Source organism: Camelus dromedarius, chromosome 25 (genome assembly GCF_036321535.1).
Source record: "Camelus dromedarius isolate mCamDro1 chromosome 25, mCamDro1.pat, whole genome shotgun sequence".
Lineage (NCBI taxonomy): Eukaryota > Metazoa > Chordata > Mammalia > Artiodactyla > Camelidae > Camelus > Camelus dromedarius.
Window position 1 is genome coordinate 13830032 of NC_087460.1, and position 26561 is coordinate 13856592.

Here is a 26561-nt window from a genome sequence, read left to right on the forward strand (position 1 = left end):
TGTATGCTTATTTTTCTGGAGAAAAGGTCCAGAGCTTAGATTCTCAGAGTCCTCTTTGAAAGACCCTCCCCTGAAAAAAAGGAAAAAACTACAAAAGGGTTTGTAAACAAACGTATTGCTTTCACACAGCCTACACTTTCATGCTTGCATATTTTTGGGCATCTTGTTCTTAGACTGGGTGGTGTCACGGGAAGAGTACTGGTTATTTGAAGCTCTTGGGTGTCTGATTCAAGCTAAAACTGGCCAAGTGATAATGGCATTTACCTAATAACAAATAATGAAGGTAGTAGCAACTTTGAGGGGAAGCCACCAAGATGAGAGCAATCCAGGACCAGTTTAACTGGTGGACCTTCAAGGCAGCCAAAAAATCAAGGGGAGATCATCTTAACTAAGGGAATCTAAGGAAGAATGGTCACGTTGTCCATAGTAAAAGTTATGGACATGACAAAAGCTGCCGTAAACTACACAGATGGAGAACAGAAAAAGGGGAAATTATGTCACACGTATGGCAAATTATCGACATTTAGAAAAAGTCAACTCTGTAGAAAAGAAACCCAATTTTCATAGGAAATGTAAATAAAACTTATGTTTAAAAAAAGGCATTATTCATAATAGCAAAAATGTTGCCCAAATGTGGCTGCATCTAGAAACCATTATACTCAGTGAAAGTTACCAAGCACATGGGATTCTATTTACATAGTAGGGGAAGCACACCGACTGCCAGAGGCCCTTCGGGTGATGGAAGTGTTCTTTATCCTGGCTACACAACTGAATCCATTTGTAAAACTCCTTGAACTGCACCCTTAAAAACAGATTAATTTTGTTGAATGTAAATTATGCCTCATTCCCGTATTTTAATACATAAGGATACATACCAGGCTATTACCATGGATTGGGAGAGATGTGATGGGGAAGAAGAGAAAGCCAGGGGAAAAGGTAAAAAATAAAACCACTTTAAAAATTGTGTACATGATCCCATTCATGCACTGATGAAAACCTGTATGTGTCTGCATAAAAAAGCTTGCCAGCTCTCCAATCCTGCAGTACAGCTGTGCAATGTCCAATACCTGTATCCCTGGCATGGTCCGGTTCAGGGGCAGATTAGGTGATGGAAGCCAGTGGGTAATGGATTACGGTAGAGTAGGAGGTGGAGGATGTGGGGCAGTGAGTCCAGCAAATCTAACAAAGTATTGGTCAAATTGTGTAGTCTGGCTTTGGAGCAGCAATGAAGAACTGCAATGAATTCTGTAACCGGCCTCAATATTTCCAAGAGTCAGTCCCGGCACGTCTGTCTAAAATGACCAGCATTTCTAAGGAAATCTGCACACGGGGAACAGCAGCAGCTCTTGGGCATCAGGTAACATCAGCTTTTCTAGAAGGAGCCGGCCTTGGCGAGGGCTGACGGTGCTTCAGAGGTGGCGCAAACGGCCCGCTTTTCTAGACATCAGCCTGTGCCTCTGCTGAGTGTCCAGCTGCTCGTGCCAAAACATAAGTAACACCACCCAGCTGGTTTTCTGTTTTAAGAATTAGTAATAATATATATGCACAGGACACGGCACAAAATAGGTCTTCAATTAGTGACAGTTACAGTATTAACCCCCTGCAAAGACAGGACTCAGAAACATACTGAGGAATCACAAAGTAGCTGTTGGATGGGCGGATGGATGGATGAATAAAACTATGAACCAGCCCATCAATTCCAGGGAACTGCCTATTTTTCCCAACTTGAATATTGTTTTCTTTGGGAAGCGACCTTCATCCCAAGCTACGCAAGTTTTCTCTCAGTGGTGCAGCTTTCCTGCCAAAGGCAATGAGTGGCACAATTACATGTATAGTTTTTTCTCTCCCAAATCAAGAACAGGGCCGTACACGTAGCAGAAGCACAAAAGATGTCTGTTGGCTAGAGGAAAGAATGGCGCGGATCAGAAAGAAAGTGATTTCCCACCACTGACCAGCTTAGGTCAAAGAGGAAAAAAAAAAAGAGATTTAGGAATATCCCCGTTTATCTTTATAAACTTTTTATTTAAAAAATAAAATTATAAACAAAATACAGAAAAATATTGACGCCTGTGATAACCAGGAAAGGACTCCTAATCGTTAGGGCAGCTGCCATCCTGGACGAGCAAAACCATGAGTTTTATGAAGAAATTTTATTGTGCAAAGGAGGAATGTACTTTTGCAGGTTCATTTGTAACACGTATTTGGCATTGACAGAAAAAGAGTTTCTCTCTATACATTCAGCATTCTGCATTGTATTTACATTCAAGTTACATTTCCAGAGTCTATGCCAAATACAGTCTGACTTACCATCAAAAATCCCTAAGATATTATTAAAATGCTGTTTATTTGGGAGGAGTGCAGTACAATTTTATGAGAAAACAATTTTACATTCCTCCTAGGTCAGTTATATTTTAACCACTTCAACAAAATTCACTGGCCTTTTCTTCCCAGTTGAAGCCAAGCCTCTTTTAGACAAACTGATAAACTGAAACTTGGCCAGAAACAAAGTTATACGGTATTTTTTTCCCCTCCTTCCTTACAGACATTATTTAAACTTCCAATGGAAGGACACTGGCTCTGATCAATGACTTTTTCTTTTCCAGTCTCTGGGACTTACTATGAATACAGGTTGCAGAATTTGAACTTCTTTTTAAAGATGGCTGACTCACTCTTCCCTTTCAGTTGTTACCAAATTCCTCATCAAAATCACACACTAAGAAACCCACACAGTGTTCTGAAAATTTTTCTCCATTTTTCCCATTACACATTCGGATGATTTACTCATTAACAAACTGCGAATTTCTTGCTTAGTTTTTCTAAACTATACTAGGAGAGCTATCCCAATTTCCTGATAACCTTACCATCTCATTTTTTAAATTATGATTTTATTAAAATCAAAATAAATTACAAACAGCTTCCATCGTTGCTACAGTCCTCTGAGAAATTTACCTGAACTGACTGGGGGTCAAGGCCCCACGGGGCTGCCTGTCTCGGCACGATTTGAAAGTTCTCCTGCCTCCAAGTGATTCCAGACAAATCAAACACACTCATAAGATGTAGCAATTCTTAGCATCTCAAATGAAGTTCACTTTTTAAGTTGAGAAAGATAATTAATGAGAAAACCATGGAGACAGGTGAATGCCACTCAGCTGGGCGCTTCCTTTCTGACCGACTTCAGGTTGTAACTTCCCCTCCAGCGCAGGCTGGCTGGCAGTTGGCAGTGGGTTGCTGGGTTGATACCACTTCTAGCTCAGATTCACGAACAAAAACCACTGCGTCACCACTGACGTTTATCAGACATTGTGCCTGTAAGAAGAACAGGGCACGCTCAGTCACACACTCGGCGATTTGCCCTCCTGGGGGCAGTGCCGTGTAGCCGAAAAAGCGAACGACCCAAGAGAAACGTGAGCCGAGGACAAGAAGGCGACGCACAGGGAAGGAAACAAAAACACTCATTAAGACAGTTATTTAATTTTTTAAGGGATCTTTAACAATTGTAAGTGGGTTATTATGTTAACACTACTGACAAAAGAAACTGATTCTAGAATTTAACCTAAGCCACACCCCTTCGTCCCCATTCACAGAATTACATTACTGGTTAGAAATGACCAGTGCGGCCCCATCACCATGTACCCTTCACCAGGATGGTGGTTAGAACTGGGCAGCGTCACAGTCCAAACCCGAGAGCATCTTCAGCCCTCCTCACTTAGCCACCGCTGTATTCCAAAGACACACCAAGAAGACGGTGTAAACAATCATTTGGAGCAAAACTTCCAGAGGTATTTAAGAAAAATAACTAGTCCCTGGGGATGTGAAGACAGCATCTGACCTACATATGATCATGGTTATCAATCTGCTCATTAAAATACGTTCTAAGCATCGAGAATCAAAGAGCTCTAAGGAGCAATTCTCTTTTTGGGGACAGGGCAGGAGGAGAAAAGGCCACGGGGGAAATCCGCAGGCTCCCCCAGCGGAGGTTTCCACCCACGTCTCACCTGGTTTTTATTCGGGTTCTCCATGAAGACGCACTGCTTCATGATGTAGGAGACAACAGCGTTCCCGCCGAGCGCCGCCACGTGGGCTCTCACCATCGCGAACACTTCAGCGATGAAGGCGTGGAGGAAGCCGCTGACTCCTCCTTCCTAAACAGCAACGCCCGAGAAAATCAGCCCCACGCCTGCACAGGCGAGGGTCTGTGAAACACCAGAGTGCACTGGAACATCTTAAGTGACCTCAACATAATGGACGAACATTTTGACTTCTTCATAATGGGGATTTGTTGCATGAACGAACAAGCCAGCCTTTACTGAACATGTGTCTACATGGGTTGTATCTTCATTTCACAGATGACGGGAGGGAAGCGCGGAGAGTCTGTGACGTGCCCACGACTGGCTATGACCACAAAGCTAGTAAACAGATGGCAGAGCAAGGCTCCAAACAGTGCCTCAGTCTTCAGTGTCGCCCCCATCAAATGGTTCCCATCATCATCATTCAAATAAACGATGGTGAATACAAACAGTGACATTTCTCTGCTCACACATCTCCCATTATGAAGAAGAACCATGTTCCAGTCACACTTGTCTTTTTCAGCTTCTTAAAGATGTGACACCCACCCTGCCTCGGGCGCCCTGCACCTGAAGGCTCCTCGCCCAGTTTTCCACCAGGGTGATGCGTACTCAGTCCTTCAGGTCCTGGTTTACATGTTGACTTCCTCCGAGAAACCTTCCCTACCAGACCTAAATTAAGTTCCCCTGTTAGATTCTCTGATAGCCTCTGCCGTATTTCTTTATGTTACTATTACTAGTAATTATCTACTAGCCTGATTATCTCATGTCCACCAGGCTCCGGCTCCTCTGGACGGTAAGCGCCATCAGGTCAGGCACTGCGTTCGCTGCTCACAACCGCACACGCTAACACCCGGGGCAGCAGATGCAAATACTACGTGCTCCACACGTAAGTGTTAGGGAATGAAATCCAGTAGTGTGGGGAACTTTGTCAGCGTTCATAAACAAAACAGAAATGAAAGGCTAGCTGACAGCTTAACATGCTTTTCAACTGAAAATTTCCACAAAGTTTTATTGGAGGTTATTTATAGTTGAGGAAGAAATGTCCAACTTTACATTGGAAGTTAAGGGCAACATTTAATGCACTGTTAGAAAAACCATTTGACCAGATCACATCCTTCTGAAAAGCCACAGGATCCTAGGAACATGTGGTTTTGTACAGGGATCTCTGTGATTATGGAATTAAGTGAGTTGTTTCAGCCTGCCCCCAACTCAATCATAGTCCAGGAGAGTTTTTTCTTTCACTTTTGATCAGTTTTCCTCCTTCATCTCAAATCAAGAGATTCTGATAGCAGAGTAACAGGACTACAGAGAGGTGATTTTTAAGAGATTACATAATTGTAAGCAAGTAACTCGTCGAACAATGAATAATTCTGGGATTTTATGCCGTTCAGTTAGTATGACAAATCTCTGCTAAAGGGAAATCTGTGAAGCAGCACTGTGGGGTATGGTTGCTGAAGCAGTAGGGAAGGCACTGAGGAAATAAAAGTTTATGGATTCAAAATGGTACAACATCCACATGCTACTAAGAGCAACTGGAAAAGGTTAATTCACCAGTCTACAGCAGCGACTCACACCCAAACTCCCTTGTCAAACTTAAATGGACTTAAAAGTGTCACCTATCTAATGCTACATTAAAAGGTTTTTGAGAATATCTTGATTAAGATAGCTTCTTTTCCATCTCAACACAATTAGAACTGATTTCTCTCAAAGGAACATCAATCTATTACTTAATCAGCCCGAAGTCACTCACTCATTTACACAAAAACGTCTTATGTTTTCCTCTGTGCCGGGCACTGGGCTAGGGGCACAATGGGGAGGGTGATATAAAAAAAGAGTAAATGGGCTGTTATTCCCAAGAAAGTATAGAAACACGGCTGGTGAAGCAAGAGAGGAAAAAAAAACACAGCTAAGTCATGTTGGTAATGAACACACCTTTCAAAAACAGAAACTACTGCTTTAAATTCACTTTAGTAAATTTTGGCGTTTACTGGGTTTCACACCTAAATAATTTACAAATTTCCCTATTCACAATATTAATTTGCTCAGCAGCCCTGCTCCAAAACCTGACACGATATGTTTTCTTGAGTTTAAATGCCTGTGTAATGCAAGATAAAAGAGGCTGACTCTGATTCTTAACTTTGACAAACAACAAATAAAATATTTTAACTGCTGTTATTTAGAAAACAAATTAAAGTTTAGTGATACCCAGTGTAAAGTAAGAATTGGAATAAATGGCATTCTCATGCACGGATGGAGAGAAGGGAAGAAAATACGCAGCCTCATTCTTTTTCAGAGGGAGAAAACCCACAGAGCTAAATTATATACACAATTCCCACAGACATACATCTGTGATACAGGGTCCTACTCTTTCTAGATGTAAATGCTAAAAAACTGCTATTTAAATAGATCTCAGGTAAATACCCACTGAGGAAATCAACCTGTGTTCAGGGCTATTTTAAACCTCTAATCAAACATGGATACATTTATTTACTTACCATATGATAAGGATCTGGAATTTCTAATAACACACAGTTCCTGTGATAACACCAGCTGCTATGCAAAACTGGGTAAGTCTAATCTAGAACCAATCCAGGCAGGTTACTGACAAAAAGGGGTGTGTGCATGTTGTGTGTGTTTGTGTGTGTGTGTGTGTGTGTGTTGTGTGTGTGTGAGAGACTTTTGGTCAAAAAAAAAAAAACCAATTTGAAACTTGTTTGGTTTTGATGTCTTCAATCAAAGGAAATTCACAAAAAACGATGAAATAACAACTATAAAATTACCTCACGAAGAGAAGTGGTTTCCCGAATAAAAAACATGTTAATTATCCCAAGATATTTAGTTATTTTTGCTCCAGGAATGAAAGAAAGGGGTGTCATCTTAACAACCCCAACTGTAGAATTGGCACAAGGTGGCGAAGAACGATTCCGGAAATTTCCTTCACCCACTGGACTCGCTTTTTCGACTGTCACAGCTGAAATGGGAGAGAAAAATAAAAAAAAGAATCAAGATCATATGCTGGTAATTCAATTATTCCTTAAGGTTTCCAAATAAGCGGTGACAACATTCAGCTATCTGTGAGGCTAAGCCATGTCATGAAAGAAAAGAAATTCTCATGCACTGCATGCAATTAAAAATAGAGAGAGAAAGAAAAACATAAGAGGAAAGGCTGGGATGGAATCTTTTGGAAGAAAAATGGCATTCCTGCAAAAGAAAATGTTGATGCGGTGTAGCTACACACACGATGATCGTTATTAAGTGAAGAAAAAGAAAAAGCAGTCAAGCATTAAAAATTATCTGCTGTGGGAACAAATCATTACAAGGAGAGTGTGAAAGTTGTTATATTTCCCAGTGCAGTTTTTTCCACCTTTTTTTCAGACATCTTCATCATTGTCAACTTGTAGATAAACCTTATCATAACTAGTTGTAGTAGGTTTCTTTTCCAAACCTTGTTGCTCAAACTCGTGATTTAAAAAACCTTAACAAATGACCTGGGCTGTCTGAAAGTGGACTGTTCATGAAAGAACAAACAATAGCGACCACTTAGCGAATAACTACCATAAACCAGACACATATATGCATAATCCTTACAACCCAGCAACCTGGGTGTTACTATCCCCACGTTACACGTGAGGAAACTAAGGCTCACAAAAGCTAAATAACTTGCCCAAGGCCACACAGCTCTTAAAACGGCACTTACAGGATTCATAACCAGATCTGGCTGGTTCCGTACCCTGTGATCGTCCCTCTCAAACACAGTTCCGTCCCTTTAATGTACTGTAAGTTCTTTTACTTAAATATATTTACCTCCAAATCTGCCAAAACACCTGGAGTATAAAGAACATACGAGTAATGACGCTGATTCTGGCAGTGAGATGAGACCTGACTACTTCCTCTCCCTTTTGTCACTCTGGATGTCACCCTTCGTAAACTGACAAACATCATTTACTCTCTAGCACCTTGGGTCCTGGAAGAGGGTCTCTTCCGTAAGGGACCTCGTAACTTCTTTCCAATAGACGATATACTATCTATTTGTATACTTTTAAGAATACATTCACAAAAGGTAAAATTGTAAAAACACAAGCCCACAGTCAAAATGAACAAATCTAAAGGCCCTTCGGGAACTTCTGCTAAACGGCCAGCAGGGTCTGCAGCTTTCACACTCCAGCGCGTGGCTGATTGGCAATGTTATCACTGAGCAGTAAAGCTAGCCTTCACCACCGGGAAATCAGGGATGTGCTTCTCAGATCGAAACGTGGTAGAAACTTCCGCCTACTTGTCTTAATCGATCCGCGCCTTATGGTCTGAGCTTTCAGTTTAATGAGCTCTATCCAGCTGCTGCATCTGTCTGCAAAGGAACTGTAATCAACTGACGTCGCTGAAAACACAGACAGAAAAACAAAAGAAAAAAACAAAGAAAAAACATGGATGACGTCTCTTACTCGTCATAACACTGCTTCCGATGACGTAATTTAACTGTAACTTAGGGGGAAAAGGGTCCCTTTCAAGTCAGACAGGAGAAACGTTAATGAGTCAAGCTTTAGACACTAATTTGCGCAAAACCAGGTTCTCAGCTGGCAGAGCATCGCTGGTGATGTCACAGCTGTGTGGTCGCTTAGGAGGAAGGGAAGTGGGTCTAACAGCTCAGTGAAAGGACCGCACGCTGGGTTTTAACTAACTTCTTTCCCCACTCTTTTTACTTTACAACATTTTAGCTGTTATAGTCACATAGGACTTTAATTTACAATCCAAACTTTGTGAGTAATTCCCTTCCCTATTTCCATCCTAAAACCAAATATAAAAATGAGAACTGTATATTGAAGAATACATGAAAAAAAATCACTAGTGAATTTATCTTTTATTAAAATACCTTCTTTCTACCAGCAGTAACAGGAAAGCCAAAGGGTTATTTTTGTCAATATTCTATTTCCATGTCTGATTTTGGCAGCTAAGCTTCTGATAACATGGGGTGAGGGACAAGTGTGTACCTAACAAGTTCTCCTTTGAAAAAGAATAACTTTTACTATTACTGAAAAAATAATGCGAAAAGGCTAAAATCTTATTTTCAGAAACTGAGAAACTATTAAAATGCCAAAAAAAACCAAACCCTTAAATGTTAGTTTAATTAGTATTTTGTAAGGCACATTCCAACTACAACAGAGCCACACTTTGGTGTCTACTCCCTTGTCCGGGGCACTTCTCCGATGTCCGTATGTTTCTGCACCATCACACTAGAATTTCACACCTTTGGTGACTAGTTGCTTAATGAGACAAACTCACCTCTCTGTGCAGCTGGTATACCTGAGTTAGAACTTGCACTCTCCAGGTGTTCTAATAAGACAATACGAACAACATTAGCTTGGATGCTAAGAACAAGCCAGTTATCTCTTCTTTGCTCTGTTAATTCTCTCTATAAGCCAGGCGAATAGGAGGAAATCTTCACGGCGTCATTATAAAAGCAAACCAAATACGATATTTAGGTTTAAAACGCGGTTTCTATCGATACAGGAAAACTAGCTCAGTTAACAAATACCGTGCCAAGAAAGATGACTTGTTACTATAACACAAAAAGCGTTTCAGAGACTCCAGAGACGTGAGGAAATGTCCACACAGTAACAAATGTTAGTGGGATGGAAGCCACAGGACGTGAGAACACGGAACAGAGAAGAGTCGGTGCACTGGGAAGGAAATCTGACAGGAAACATGGAAGGGAGATGTTTGTGGGAGGAAAGAAGCCAGTAAGATTAAAAATTACACACAAGGCAATGGCCCATGTCTCACAGATAAATACCAACTGCTCACCAGCCCAACCCACCCCGTCACCACCAGCCCCTTTGCTCAAAGCCTTTCCTACCGACAGCCCTCTCTGGAGCCCCCCGGACTCTGTGGAACGACAGGGTGACTGGTCTCTGCAGAAATAACCAGGAATCCCAATCCAGAATCACTCGCTCTCCAGGAGCCTCACAAAAGCAGCATCCTGAATTCTCCCTGATGCTTCATCTCGTTAGAATAGCTACTTAAGGAACTGCACGCACTTACACAGTACTACAAAGAAAACTTTGTAATCTGTTTCTAGTGCTCAGGCTCCACCCGCACTAGCATATTTGAATTTTCGTTTCAAGGGATTTTATAACTGAGAGAATAGTGCTGCCAAGGCAGAAATAGCCCATAAAAAACACTAAGAATATCTGGGTCAGCCAGGGTTTGGGTTTTTTTTTTTAAATGATAACCTAAGTAAAAACATATTTTTGTCCCTGCTTTGTGTGTTGATCTTTTGGTCATCTTCCTCAATTAATAAAAGTTATACTTCTCAAAAATACGATTTGTACAGCACGTTTCTGCTAGCTGGGTGCAGTGGAAGTACCTACTGCCTGCACCCCCACCCCCATTTTTATAAGGCAGGTGACCACGAGCTAATACCGGAGAGTGTGCAGGGCCTGACACTCCTCTTACAATACAGAGCTGCCCAGTAAAAGGCATCACTGGGTGAGTCCACGAAGTGACTGTGAGGATGCGCCCTGACCATCATGCCCTCAGACCGTACACCTAGACGGGGAGAGTCCTCCTGATTCAGGATCCTGAGGGGCACTGGAAGCCCAGGAGGAAGAAGACCAGGACAGAACTGACCGTCAGAGGCTTACCAGACCCCTAGGGACAGCTCAGGACCAAACAGACCCAGTGCAGAAGCTGGGGCAGCAAACGGCCCACCCCAGGCTTACATGCCCCAGGGCTCTCATGTGTCCTATGCGGTGAGTATAGACTTACAGAACATACAGTTGGCATCAGGTATGCCATGAAAAGTTTAAAAAATGTGGGGACAGCAGAGAACAACTAAAAGCAAAAGTGAACATTACTAAAATGATCCTCTATACCTTGATACTGTCTAGGTAATATGAAATTCCCCAGTAACCAGTGTGTGTAAGTTAACGGCAAACGTCCACGGAAATAGTCTAACCATGTAGAAGGTATCTGTTCCCATCTCTAACTGTGTCAAGTGGACAAAACAAGAGTATACAATGATCTGTAGAATATCTGTGTTTTTTAAAAAAAGGATAAACAGGGTATCCTTGCAAAGACAGAGACGCTGTTAACGAGAGTTGCCTCTTAGGAAGGAAGATGAAGGGAGAACGGAGCTTTATTCTGGACTATATGAGTTTTCATCGGATTTGACATTTTCACCATGGACACTTAGCACACTGATCACTTTTCCCAAAAAACTTTTTACAGAAGGCGGGGAAGAGGAGAAAAAAAGTGAGAGAAAGTATTTATTCCCTGCCCTCAAGTATGAATGTGGTTGAAGTGAAATTTGAAAAGAATAAAGTTTTTACATCGGCGGCATGAAGGGACAGGCTGAGGGAGAAACCTGACCTCACTGAAGGGGAGCGGGGTCCCCCCCCAACGTGCTCGCTATGATGTTCACTTTCTCTCTCAGGGAAAAGGCCCAAGGCCAGCTGGTCCCGGCCGCAGACGGACATCGGCACCTCGGACTGGTCTGAACACCTCAAATAATCTAGTGACTCAGACTCTCAGTCACTCGCTCTTTCTGAGCAGTTCGGCTTCCCAGGTAACAGGCTTTTCAAAAGAGTAGGTCCTGCAGACAGAAGCTGTCCGGCCCGATGACAAAGCAGTGATTCTGGTTGAAAAGAAGTAAATCTGTATGCAATCTCTAAGCCAGTGCTTATAAAAAAAATAAAGAATTTATTTCATATTCAGGGGTAGAAATCTTACTAAAAGTCTCTGGGGCTTTGCTGAGGAGCTGATGCTCAGTGCTGACCATCTGAACATCTACGTGGAAGAGTTTGAGACCAACACGCTAGGTCCCGCAGCAACCCCCTTATCCTTTCCCACTGAACAGTTTTGCTTTTCAAGAAGTCACCAGTAAGTGATGATCCCCCTCTCCCCAAATAACCCTAGAAAGTAAGGCAAATAGACCACACACTTTTCCGATTCTCTTAGTACATTCTAGCAATTTTTAACAAGTCTTCGCGGTATGGGGAGGAGGATTAACCTAGGTTAAAAAGCAGTTTAGTGGAAATGAGCATACTTATGGCAAACAGAAAGAAGTGTGGCAAGAATCCTTCCTCCCTCAATCACACGTGCTCCAGTGCTTCCAAGGTTTGATAATTCTCCACTGTCCTGAATAATCTGTCATCGCCAACGACAGAGGTGTGAGCTGGCTCTGGTAAGGTTTCACGCTGACTACTCATCTGACAACTTACCATTAGAATTTACAGACGATCTTTGCTCTGAATAGTTAAAAAATATTTGAGACAATCTTACCCAGATTGAGAGTCTTATCCAATTTAAAAGAGAATTATTAACACTGAAAAAAATCCCTGCAAATTCTGAAAAGACTCTCTAGCTGACTAAAACATATGCAATCTGGGATCTTTAAAATATATGTTTTATTGATCTATGTAAGCAGTTTCAGTTTTAAATTATTATGATCAAAATTTGGCTTTATATCCATTTAGGCATTTCCATCAATCTCTAATGCATTGATCAGCTATGTCATATAACTACAAAATCTGGCTTAATGGTTGAGTTAAACAAATAATGTACATGAACACTCAGTGTAAACCTGGTCCACAATGGTATTCAAATATCGGTGGACTGATGGAAAAAAAACTGCCATATTGCAGTTAAAACTAACTAAGGCACAGAGAAAGACAGAAACTGCTTCAATCTGGATATTCCACTAGGGAAAAGCAATTCAGCTACAATACACAGGTAACACACACAGCAAGTGACAAGACAATTAACTGCTCTCTGTGGGTCAGGAAAGCCTCCAACTACAGGTGTACAACACGCTAACCCACCTGTCTTTCTTCTTCAACCCCTATCTTCTATTTTCCTGCCTCCTCTGTTTCCAGGTATTCACTCCTCCTCTCACTCCCATCTTTTGTATCTTTTTTTCCAAATAATCCCTGTTTTCTGTCAATTCAATTTCAATTCAATTTTCTGTGCTTTTTACTCCCTCTCCCTTTGACTCTGGATTTCTCTGCCCTCAAGCTGCCTTGCAGAAGCTGCAATTCCTCATCCCTGCATCTCCATCAAATCTCCCTTTCCTCCCTTCCCATTTCTTGGATGAGTTTTTCATGTTTTCTACTCTTCAGTTTCTGTTTTCCTCTCATTCTCCTTTCCCTCAGCTTCTCTCCCCTTTCAGTATCCCCCACCCCAACTGATTGTTGTGGCCACCAATAACATGGAGAACTTGAGCAATTTTTCCTGTTGCCACCATTTGGTCATAGTGACAAAATATTATCTTACAAAAATAACACAGAGGGAGAAAACATGCAATGAAGTGCTAATATATAAAAATATTTTTAGTTAGTATAAAGAATTACATACACTTGTAAGAAATCAGAATCATTAGTTGGCAGGAAAAAAATAAAACCTAACTTTCACAGTTTTTATAAATTTATATTTCTAATTACTAGTTTAAAATCATGTGACAAGTCATTACATTTTAAAAGTTAAACTCTCTTTTAAAATTGAAATTGGTTTAACAAAAAGTAACTCTTCTAGCGTACAATAAAATAAAGATAAAAAAACTTGAAACGTGGGTACCTAATATGGAGTACAACGTATTGAAGCTATAAGCAAACTTGTTTTCTTTTACACTGAAATCCAGAATCTGACCTCTGCTTGTCACATCAGTCAGCAACTGCTCAGTGAAGAGAGAACTCTTGCCAGCCTATAGCTCCTGCCACTGAACATGAGAATATCACCCCAGCATGAAGAAAAATGAATGCAGGAACACGGCTGAGGGACCGGGGGGACAAAAGAACTCTTCCTCTATACAGTTTCATCCAACAGTATATAAAAACTAAATTTGACTTAATCATTAGAGCCTTCAATGCTCAGAATTTTAATGAAAACTATTATCCCATTATAGATGAGATTTATAAAGTATTAAAGATCTATTTATATGGTATATGATTCACACACATCTGTCTAATATAAGTTCTTAAGTTCCACAGTATCTAAACATCTCGAGATTCGGGTCTTTAGACATGTATCTAATGTAACATGCTAACCTTTTATAAAAATTACATGCATAAAATTTTTGCGATTAATTACAGCCTATGAGAAATGTCTTACTGATATTTTAAAAAATTTTCACCAAGATGACATTCACTCATATTCCCCACTTTTACTATATGTGTTCTCTTTTTTTTTATATATGTCATTTTAAAATTCTCTTAAAAACCATTTTGCAGTGAAGTGGTAGATATTCAGAAAGGTGACATGTAGACATTAACGATGAGGAAAAAACATGAAAATGGTATAAAATATTTGCTATAGTCATTTTTTTCTCATAACACAGCCTCATATTTTAAAAAGCAATTTATTCTGATGCCACATCACCTGTGCTCCTCACAGAAGTCATCAAAGAACCCTGACGACCTTCGCATGATAATGTCCGTGAAGAAACTGTTTAGGCTCGACACTTTTTAATATTTCAACTCAGAAAAATCAAGATAACTAGCAAGGTAAAACCAAATCAACCATAAATTTGAGAAATCCATCAAACTATTTTGTTACCTTGAGAAACAAAACCACATATAACAAAAGATGGAGGGAAAAAAATTGAACACGGATGGACAATTCAGGCGCAGGTTTACTCTACACAGTCAGTTAGGACACATGTAACTGAAGCATCTTTTCTTCACATAATACTCCTTTTCAACAACACAAAACGATAAGGAAAGGTTTATCTACAAGTGAAAAGATGGAAATATTGATAAACATACTGTGCACAGCTCTTGAAACTACTGTCAGTGTTAAGACGAAACAAAAAATTTAATAAATCATCCTATCTGTGATGAGAACATGAAAAATAAATAAAATAAATAATTATTCAAGGCTTTTGGAATTCAGCATAAAGCTCGATCAGGTTAGATAACTGATCTAACAAAACTATAAAAAAAAAAAACTATGTATTTCTTTACTTATCAGGGGTAGTCGACTTTTAAGCCCCTTGCGGTTGCATGAAAGAGAGCAGAGGTTTTCTGAGCATTTCTTCCTAGCACTCTGACCTCTCTCCCTCCCACCTATTTCCTCTAAACCACTGAGCTTAACTTTCCCCAGCTACTTCTATCCTCTATTCAAAGCCTTCCTTCAAATGTTCCAATGCTCAATGACTACCTTCATGTTGTAACACTATTCTCACACCCTTCAGACCTTTTCAAAACCCATTCTGTCCTCCAATTTTCCAAAATACTTTGGAATAACTTTTTCTAATATACATAGTTTAGCCCATGTTCTCCTGAAAAGACACAAGGAAGCAAAGACGGTAAGTTAGCATGCAACATGGACCACAATTTACACAACTGTAAAAAAAAAAAAAAAAAAAAAAAAAGTACAGATAAACTTTTCAGGGTTCACTGATGATTTTAAAATGTAATATTCAAGGAAAGGCACATAGGTTTTGTAGTTAAGCACTCAGTGTTAGAAGCTGTATACATATTAGTATTACACGTGATGACACGGATCATTATGAAGCTGACAATGGTGATGACGGTGACGATGAAGGTGGCATGACCTCATTCAGTGATTTACAAACTTGTGGAAATTCTTCCTTCCAACAAAATCACAGATAGAAAACTGACACGTGAAGTGTGCTGGATCGAAGCTCCTCTAGTTCTGAGGCGGGGGCGGGAGACCTGGGCTGTCACCCCACCACCCCCTGCCTCCTGGAAGGCCATCAGGCACCTCTAAACAAACTCTGCCATTTGGAGGAACAGAATTGAAAAATTATCGGTTTAACCGATTTGAAACTATTTGGAAACTTAATTCACAGAAGCTCAGTGGGACCTCAGGCATAATTTAGCTTTTATGTTTTTAATAAAAGGGGCATGTTAATCATTGAAGAACCATAAACTATGGAAACCCAAGAAATCAGAGAATTTTAAAGGCCGGAGAGAATTCTAATCCTTTCACACTTTACAATGTGAGGCTGAACTGGCTTCATCAGAGGCTAACTGACCCAGGTGCCCACGCGTTCCCAGCAGCAGGACTGCAGAGAGAAGCCAGGGCGGCTGCGTTATTACCCTGCCAACACCCCCTTAAAGTGGATCACAAGTACTTCAGGTGCTGCTCAGATATGACGGTATTCTACTCAAATTCTTCCTTCCTGCAATAAGCACTAGTTCTAAGCACCTTTGAAAACATTTTGAAACCTCCTGCAGAATCTGTAAGTTACAGACACAGACATGACAAACTTACAGAGTTTAAATCTAATCTGCAGAATTCAGTAGCCATTAACATGGTAAAAGCGAGCTCACTGAGACTCCAAACCCACAGACCTGTATTTGTATAGATCAGCAACGGGTCACATCTTTTTGCTGTTGTTGACTGGGGTTTTGGTTTTAGTTTCCCCTCAATCCCGACTGCAAGGGAAGGACAAATGAAGTGATATTTAAAAGTGCTTTGAAACTAACCCTGTGTTAAATGTTAGTTTCTATGCAAGTTGTTTTTTTGGGTTTTTTTTAATTCCTATCTAGTTATTTCAAGGAAGATTCTTGACAATTTTGCTTTTTGTTCTGGAAGCTGTATTTAATTTTTAAATCTGAACTCAGATTATCTTTGAATTTGATTTCTCCTCTCTATCCTTTCAAGGAGTTGAGTATGCTAAAATTCTCTATGGAGTTCTAAACTAGAATTTTAATTTAGACAAAAAGGAAGAAGAACCACAGTTACCACGTTAGGAAGTTCAGAATGTGAACGCAGCTTATCTCCTCAGCTTCAAGACATGAGACGGGAGCTACTTCTCTACACAGACAGGCCTTGCAGTGATTTGGTAAAGACGCCACAGACAACCACACAATGTGAATCTAAAACTGTTCTGTTAAAGTATAACTAATTTAATGTCAATAAAATAACTGCCAAGTAGAAACCATAAAATGATGTCACTTGCATTACAAAATGCAAAAATTAGAAAAGCCAATTTTGTTTTAAATAACAAATGCATCATTTCTCGGAATAAAAAATTTAGGAAAAAAACACAAACTACATTTATTGTGTATATAATGTTACAATATAAGGTACAGTAATTCTGGAATTTTTATAATAAAAATTACACTGAAATTGTAAGAGGAATGGAAAAAACTCTCTCCCATTTTTCTCCAAATATTGTTACAGATCTAAGGAGATTTGCTGTTACTGAGTTAAGGGACAATCATTTTGTATTTGAACAAATGGCAGCGTCTTGTAAGTAAGTAACCATGTTCCTCAAATATAACCAAGGCACCCACCCGAAAGACAGAAATCTCACCCCTTTCTCACTTGTACTGACCTCCACCTGAAATCTCTCCACATATCTTCTGGAGAAAATAAGAATTTTGCTGTCTATGAAAATCTAAAAATTTCTGCAAAGGTTTGACTGTTGCTGGAAAAAAAGTTTACCAGATGTAATATAAATATCAGATATACCATACGTGAACAATTATTTTGGGAAATCCAAATCTCTGAAAATAAAACTATCATATGTTTAAGGTATAAGAATTGAATATCTTATGAAAAATTACCTTAATAATTTATGATGAGGTTATTTGAGAAATTAAACTAAAAGCAACATTACTCGCTCCCCTTTATGAACATGAAGAAACATACAATGAGGGAATGAAGTACAAATCTCCATCTCAAAATTAAGTAAGATTACCTAGAATGAAGAAGCAAGTGAAAGGAACCAGACACTAGTATTTGTGTGTTTCCCTTACTTGACCAACCTTTAGCCGGTGGAAAAGGATGAGAAGGGAGTGAGTCTGAGCAGAGCTCCAGTGGAAACTGCAGGAGTTCTTCATTATCTGTAGAGGCTTGAGAGGCAAGAAAAACACTAGTTATTTAGTAATGATCTATTATTTTTTTTTTAAATATTAAGAGTCTAGGATAACATATGTATTTTCCCCCAACTCGATTATTCTGGTCATTTTCTCCTTGATGGGGTCCCTTCCCCTGCACGACACTAAGAGTGGTTGCTATGTTCCCTGGTAGGACTGTTGGAGATTTAGAAAGGACAATGTGGACAAACCTCTTAGCACAGTGCCTTGCAAACAATAAGCAGTATTATTACTTAAGCAAGTTTATAAATAAGCAAAATCATTCTACTCAATAATCATCCTACTCTTTGTACTGTACTAGTTCTAGGAAACTTAAACCAGTTATTGTCTATCTTCTCCAATAAATATCTGAACACATAATCATTTAATATATCTATTTGACATAAATTCAGTGCTATCCATGCAGAATATATTCAACTTAAAAAATTACAGGGTAATCATGAATATTTATTTAGCCAATAAGTCATTAAACTTTAGAAAGTATACTATTTCCCTCTTCTTTTTTTCCAAAATACATAAATGGTGTCTAATATTTTGGGTTTCTTTGGAACATACTAAGAATGGTGCTTCCTAAAGTTTACTGGATAGAAGGACAATTCTGAAAATCTGCTGAACACTTTAGGACCTTTCCTGAGAAAAACCCATGGTGCTTACTGCATCAGTAGGTTCTTAGATGTCTTTGAGGATCTCTCCAGAGTTCCCAGGATGGGAGCCTCTAAATTACTGAAAAATTAATATGCTACATAATGTAAGTCTAAAAACAGCAGCATTCTCTATGTAAACATCAGTCAACTACCTATTCGTGTGTGAAAAAGATCACGTCAGCCATATGCTTATCCACATGGTTATCTCAATAAAGATAAACAGAAATGTGCCAGCATCTGGTCAAGAAACAAGCCATTGACTTATTCTGCTGATCCTCCATATTTCATCACTGAACTACCACATCGACAGGCATGAGCTATGCTCCCACACATCACAGGTTTACCTCTTTGCAATGACTTCTCAGCGTGAGTTTTTGCGGTTTGTAAAGCCTGATTTTTGTCAAAAGTTATTGCAACTGCCGTGACTGTAACCTAGAATCACAGAAACAGTATGATTAGCACAACAATCACTCCCCAAATGAGCTCCTTACAAATATTCTTCAGTGCCATGGAACAACTTAGACACTAACTGGCTAACATGCCTTTTCACACATAAGTTCAGATATTCAGACCACAGCTAAGCCCAACATGTATACCTCAACCTAGATATTCCAGAAAGAGCTCAAGAACCTTCTCTAAAAGATGGGGCCTGGAGAAACCCCACAGAAGCACACGTGTATATATGCTGGAACACACGTGTGATTCCACCTTCAGATAACCAGCGTTCACAAAAATGAATACCCAGTCTGACTCACACTAATATGTTTAAAAACACCTTGAAATAAAACAGCTTATACTTATTTAATTATGGCAAACTTACACTATTAAAACCTGTCAAAGTTAGACATCTTCTTTAATAACAGACTGACTCTTTAATTACCTGAATTAATTCATCTTCTGGGAGAGACACTGTGAAATTTACATGGCAAAGGCAGCAGGGGATCATAGACCGTAGCTTAAAATACAGGCTCTAAACAAACAGAAAATATTAGGAACATCACTTCTTTTAATTTAAACATTTATAAAAGCTGATGTTTAATGCATATTATGGCAAATGAAGTTTAAGAGATTAAAATGCTCCTGTTTTGTCTACTCTTAAATTAAGAATACCTTTTTTATACTTAAGTGGACAATAAGATTTAGTCACATTTGTAAGTCATTAAAAAAAAGAAAAAAGGGTTTTTAAAATTGACACATCTGGATTTTTATCAAGCTTAAAGTTATGAAATAACTTAAAGTATATTTCTTTTAGAAGATGGTATATTAAGATGAGGACAACTTTAGCATTTTACTTGACGGCAGATTAAGATTGATCAGTAAATAAAAATAACTTGGCCTGTAACTGTGTAAGGTGTTCCGCACCACATAACCCCTTTCTTAAATTTCACGATTCTCAGGAGCATCTAAAATACAGTTAGTAAGAAGATTCTTACCTTAAGCAAATTTTCACAGAGATCATTGAAGTTCTTATTGAGAGCTTGATTTGTCAGGTTGAGGCTGCTTAATCGGATTACTCTCACTGATGTGAACATCTAAACACAGGGAGACACGAGAGCATGTCATTTTATTATTTTTAACTAAATACTGTAACAGTTAATAAAATAAACAATAATAACTAATGCGATATTAAAAAAAAAAGAACACTTTAATTACAACAAGGAGGCCAAAAAGAAAACACATATTAAGAAGAAACTTGCCAAAATCACATACACTGTATTTGCTTAAAATTAAGAAAGGTTTACCTGTATTTCAGATGTCCAATTATTTATACCAGGCATAATTTCTGTATTACAACTATAAAAGCCTGTCAAAATAAATTATAGTTAAAACATATGATAATATTTCATTCATTTTTGTGTTAGTAATATTTTTTAATTATTACATAAAGTTCTAACTATAAGATCCATTATTCTTTTTTCCTAAAACTCTATACCTTTGGGAAATTACAGACCATCTTAATAAATAATAAGGTAAACATAAAAAGATTAAAAATCAGTTCACCTAAGTTCTAATGTAAATATTTTTAAACTATGTGCTTTTGGAGCAGCAAAAAACATGACAGTGAAACACTTGATAAAGCCTTTAAAATAAAGTTAGTGCTATAACAATTATGAACTAAAATACTGATACGCGAAATGAGTCTCAAACTAAAGGTAATTTTTTTCTGTTCACCTGAAGGAGGTGGAACATCAGTCAGGAGAGAATGTACGTCTTCCATAGCATCTGTGTCGTCGATCTGAAAATAAAAAGATTAAAACTATCACATAAGTAGTAAATATATAATCATTTCACATCTAAAAAATTGTTTTTATTATTTATTAAAGAGAAAACATAAGGGTCAAGGACAAGCAGAGCCATGTTTTCCTAAATTAAAACACAGAACTTGAAAAAAAAGTTTCCAGTACCTGTACATTTCTCTATATTATCAATACTTATAAATATTTATACTTATAAATACTTCTAAATGAAATCTTTTACATTATAAAGTATATTGAATTTTAAAAAGCAAGCCTTTCCTGAAGCCTTTATAAGGGCATGTTTCAAAAGATTTTTTTGTTTTGTTTTGCTTCTGTTTTTGGGGGGGGTGGTAATTAAGTTTCTTTATACACTTTTTAATTAATTTTTTATTTTACTTTATTTTTTAGTGGAAGTACTGGGGCTTGAACCCAGGACCTTGTGCATGCTAAGCACACAAACTCTAGTAGAGCTACACCCTCCTCCCTCAAAATATTTTCAAAGATAACATAAGCACATTACCTTTATTTGTTTAAATTAATAAAGTACAATTTAAAAAAATCTTTTGACTGAATATAGAACTGTTTTAAAATAAAATTACGTAGGACTAAATTTAAAGGTACGTCTTAAAAGAGTAAGGCCAAATTCCATTTTTCCGACAAAATATTCGCTTGTGAATTATAAACGGTGAACATACCCAAATGGACGTACACTGACATTCACCTGTACCCTGGGGGTGTAAGTTCTGACTCACGCCCTTGGGATTTCAAGCACTACTTTCCCCTGCACTTCACCTTAGCTGCCGAGTTGTGGCCCTACCTCAATCCACTGTCCCCCAGGTACTCCGCACGCAGATCTCAAGGGTTTTCCAACCGCAGTCCCGCCTCCCCGCCCGTCTCCTGCTGAACCCAACGCCTTCCCCTCAGCGTTCTGCCCGCACGCGAAGCACTTCTGTTCTCTGCTTAGCCTGGATCCCAGGATCAGAAACTCCAAAAACGCTCCAGATCAAAGTTCAAGTAATGCTAAGAATCACCTGGAGGGTTTGCTAACAAACTCCTGGGCCCCGCCTTGAAATGTTCATTTACCAGGTCTGAGGGATTTGTGTATTTCTTACAAGCGCCCAGACGCTGCCGCCGCCGGCACAGCACACTGAGCAGCACAGCTCGGAGCGGTCCCCGGAAACTCCACGTCCTTAACCTGACACATTCTTTCACTAACTTCCCTTTTCCCCCCAATTCTCAGGCTGAAGAATACATGAAAAAGAGGCACGAATCCACCCAGTCTGAGTTTTCTACCAGGTAACACCCTCACCTCGGTGAAGTCTCGCGCACCCCACAGCTGACATCCTGACCACCGTCACAGGCACTGTTCTAGAATCTTCAAACCCCCAATCCCAACCCAATACAATTCCACCATCAGCTCCCTGCTTTTCTGAGACCCAGGCATCTGATTTTTTTTCCTCTCAACTGACACTTAACTGGAAAACATTTCTAAGTTCCTCATTTATTTTCCTTTCCTTCAATATCAAAGGAAGATCATTTATCTCTTTCAAAGAGATTCTAATCACCCCAGAGGGGAAGGAAGTAGATCTGTGAGGGCAGAGGCTCCATAGACCAATCATGCCTCCTTTACTCTCTAGGAAAGTTCATTCTGAATGTATTTTTATCATAAAAGTTCAATTACATCTTCTGAATTCAGTAGGAAACCACTACAATCAGAATTCATAGTGCTTATATTATTACCTGTAAAATGCCATTATAATTATAGTAACATAACATATAAAGCAGGTAATAATTATAGTTAATTGTACTAAGTGGAAGAGAAGAACTTTCTTATTTAAGTTAGTCCCAGTTTACAAAAATGGCTCCGAAAGTTTAATATTTAATTTTATTTAAACCCAAACATTAATTTTCCCAGAACCATCTACATTATTGTATCAGTCATCTGCTGGCTAAACAAAAAAAGCATATTACCAAGTTCTGATATTTTCAAGCTTTTTGTAACTTCTATAATAAAATATTAGTTGATATTTATAACAGCTGTAATGGTACAAAAGCATTGCACCAATGTAGGATCTGACTGTAAAAACACATATCTCGTCTTCCAAAAACTTAAAAAAAAATTAGTCCAATACAATAATACCTCCAAAACAAATGCATCTTTTTTCCCATGTGAAAGGTCCAATTCGGCAACTTCATCAGAGCTTTCTGACTGCGATCTCAGAAGTCTTGAGCGCTGTCTCGGTTCTGGAATGGGTGACCCTATAATCTCTTCAGACATCTCCTAAAAGAAATATAATGGCTTTGTAGCATGACTGTCTTTTTCTGCTTTGGGGTTTTTTTTGGGGGGGAAACTGCAGTCTTATCTTTTTTTCTTTTTTTCAATTGAAGTATCATTGACATGTAACATATTAGTTTCAGGTGTTCAGCATGATGATTTGATAGTTGGACGTTTTAGTTTGGTTTTAAATTTTTATATTTAGTAGAAAACTACCAGGGGAGGGGGTCTGTAAAATGTATTCAAAGTCCATATTTAATTATAACTTTTGTGGATAATTAACCTTTTACAGAGTACATAGATATTTCCTTTAATTAATAAGAGCAATCTTGATACACTAATCCATCCATACATTGTCACAGACACGGCGAGGCAATACTGACACCTAGTGTACAAAGAAGACACTACAACCAGTAGGGAACTGGCAGTCCTTCCAGCCTCAGAAGGTATTGTCTACGCAGCATTTAAAAGTCCTAATAACCAATAATTAGAGATTTATATACCCAAATAAGATTCTAATCTTTTCTATTTTACTCAGTAGGAACTTTTCAAAGCCCCAGATAGTAAAATGGAGAATATATGTACACATATATATATAGATACATACATTATGCATGTATTTTGCTGTGCAACTTACTAAGCTAAATAAACTTTGACAGTTACAATAACAATCTCATTGAGGTCAGTGTATGGTGCAATCTTACATGGGTTTGTAAGCTTTTACCTATTTTATAGCCAAAGATCACAGCTGACTGGAGGTCCTAAATATCTACTGTCCACAAGGAATAAATATCAAGAGAATGTGGATATATGAGCACAAATGCAAAAGACATAGCCTGTTGTTGGTGTAACAAAGCCATCTTTTAAAAGGATCAGGAAATTATGTTTTAAATGCTCACTGCTTGTGCATACCTTACGTTAACCTGCCCCATATAAATCTGACAGGGTGCCTATTACAGTGACTACAAAATGAGAAAGTTAAAAACTCTGTATCCTTTAACGTTTTTACCATAGATAAGCAATCTTTCTTATCACTAAAAAAAAAAAATTTTAAGCCATTTATTTAGTCATCCAACAAGTATTTATTAAGAAGCTACTGCTGGGAGGGAGTGGTCTGGCCATGAGGAACAGAGCCCCGATGGAAGGTCATTCTGTTGGGAGTATCAAGCAAGAGACAAGAGCCAAAAACATGTCTCACACACAGAGACACACAGAGATAAAAGAAACAGAAAACAACAAAACAAAGAAGGGGGTAGGAAGTCCCCAGAATTGATGGGAGAGTTACAATTTTGTAAATAGGGTGGCCAGAGTTGGCCTCCCCCCCCCAAAATAAGGCATTTGAGCACGGACACAAAGGGAGGTGAAAGAATGAGTAATGAGGAGAGCAAAGCCAGGCAGTGGGGGAAAAAAATTCCTTAAGATAACTTACAAATATACTAATATCTAAACAATAACTTACGTATTCACAGTGTTGATTGATTTTACTTACCGGAGGGTTGATTTCATACAGCTCTTTATTCTTAGCAATCGTGTCGTTTATCTTCTTCTGCATGTGAGATATGTGCTGCTCGTAAGAGCCATCGTTAGGAGTCTTGCCGGCAATCTGAATACCTCCGGGCGTTGGTAAGGCTGCTAAGTACACACCTGTAGCCGACTGGTGAAAACAATGGGGCTATAATCAGAAAAAGTGCCTAAAGAATAACAGTCCTTATGTTTTCATATTCAGGGATGTGGACTTCGCCCTGCAAGAGACAGATAATCAGCACCAGTGTTTGCACAGGACATACGTGGAAGGGCCCAGAAAAACGGTGGGTGGTTCCTTCTGATGGGCACCCTGCACAGCTCGGGGACAGCAGTGAAAAGCTCATTTACTTTCCACTGTGCACCTAACTGCATTTCAAAGGTTTCCCTTATGGTTGAAAAAAAAAAACAGCACTGAAACAACAGCTTAGGAAAAAGTGATTGAAAGTTGTTTAAAAAGTAAATTTTTTAATGAATGAGAAGTCTACCTTTAAAGTGGCAAAAGGAGAAGGGAAACTTCTACAAAGCAAGTGAAGCAGGAAGGACAGGAAACTTAGGCAAGAGCACACTCAATAAACGTGGTGGCGAGATTTGAATCTGTTTCTGACTCCAAAAACCAAGAACTTTTCACTATACCATCTTGCCTCCATAATCACCGAGAAAGAAAACTTCATACAGATTTATTTTAAATATTTAATCAAAGGACTATTAAATTCTGACTCTGTAATAGTACTAACATGCCATTAGTACTGAAAAACTACTAGGGGAAATGCAAAAAAATACACACACACACACACACACACACACACACACTCCTATGTGGATTTATGTTTATATATGCTTATATAAGCAAAGCAAAGCAAAAAAAATGTAAAAAAGCTTAAACATCAAATTGTTGACATAAAAAGAGCGGAATGGGGAAAGAGAAGATAATCCTTTAGCTCTGGATACTTGTATATTCTGAATTGTTAAAGTTGTTATTATTATTACATTAAACAAGTGCTGATTTTGCAGAAGTCCATCCTAGAAAGGTATGGTGCTCTGTGATGAAGTCTGTACCGCAGATGAAACTGACCCCCAGCTCTCCCTCCTGGGTTGCTCATCTGTGCCCACGACTGCACCCACGACCCAGCTCAGAACGCCCTCTGTGCCTCATGCGGTCTTAGGGCACCATCTCTAGCACCTCCTGGACTGCATTCACTAATGAGGCAACAGCCCCAGAAGACTGATGACACAAACTCTGGAACGAGACAGGCGAGGGCTTTGAAATCGAGTTCTGGTCCATGTAACCACATCACATCACTCTGGACAAGTCTCAACCTATCGCGGCCTCCGTTCTCCCCTCTTAGAACGAACGTGAAGATAACCCCACACTCGCTCTGGAGCGGCCGGGTGCCGGACACCCAGGACGCCCTCTTCAGAGACTCGCTATCGTGGAAGCTACTCTTGAGATTTAACTGCCCGGCTAAAACAGCACAAAGATCAAAATCTCAAACAGTTATAATTCGTGTCACTAGTGATCAAGAAGACAAAATTATTAAGAATCAGAAATGGCAGTATTTCAGGCCGGCATTGAAGGATTACACCAGGACCACAAACTGGTTTCCTGGGGCTCAACCATCATTTGATACAGTTGGCACAGCATCCTCTAACCTTCCGGATCTGAACCAAGCTCTGAGTTCCCAAGACACTCACCAATAACCACAGTTTTGCATTCAGCCCAATTACACATTTATGTTATGCCCTTGCTAAGCACACGAGTTTTCAGATGGATGAATCATAATGAACGCTTTATTCCCCAAGTTAATCTAAATATCAAATATTTTAATATGAATCAAATTATCTTATTAATCACTACAAACTCCTCTTGTTAAAAACCTGAGATTACCCAATTAGTTTATCATCATTACACAATTATCCCTTACATACAGAAATCTGCGTATTTGCTCTTAAGAACAGATGAAACAGGAAACAAC

General features: G+C 39.0%; 1 protein-coding gene across 17 annotated transcripts in view; it reads right to left on the reverse strand.

Annotated features, from left to right (window-relative positions):
• Positions 1–2001: 2001 nt before the first annotated feature.
• C2CD5 (C2 calcium dependent domain containing 5) overlaps positions 2002–26561 on the reverse strand; it is a 76748-nt gene continuing 52188 nt past the window's right edge. For 5 of the 17 annotated variants that reach the window (XM_031443984.2, XM_064479098.1, XM_064479097.1 and 2 more), the window contains 13 exons: positions 24554–24718; positions 22930–23070; positions 20725–20788; positions 20295–20356; positions 19986–20084; positions 19433–19522; positions 18897–18984; positions 17798–17884; positions 9345–9395; positions 8341–8442; positions 6848–7038; positions 3996–4142; positions 2002–3306 (listed from right to left, as the gene is read on the reverse strand). In XM_031443984.2, the coding sequence (XP_031299844.1) occupies positions 3175–3306; positions 3996–4142; positions 6848–7038; positions 8341–8442; positions 9345–9395; positions 17798–17884; positions 18897–18984; positions 19433–19522; positions 19986–20084; positions 20295–20356; positions 20725–20788; positions 22930–23070; positions 24554–24718 (1419 nt within the window). In that variant the 3' untranslated portion in view covers positions 2002–3174. The remainder of the gene's footprint in view (positions 3307–3995; positions 4143–6847; positions 7039–8340; positions 8443–9344; positions 9396–17797; positions 17885–18896; positions 18985–19432; positions 19523–19985; positions 20085–20294; positions 20357–20724; positions 20789–22929; positions 23071–24553; positions 24719–26561) is intronic. The other 12 variants (XM_031443981.2, XM_064479099.1, XM_064479103.1 and 9 more) reach the window with 4 other exon arrangements.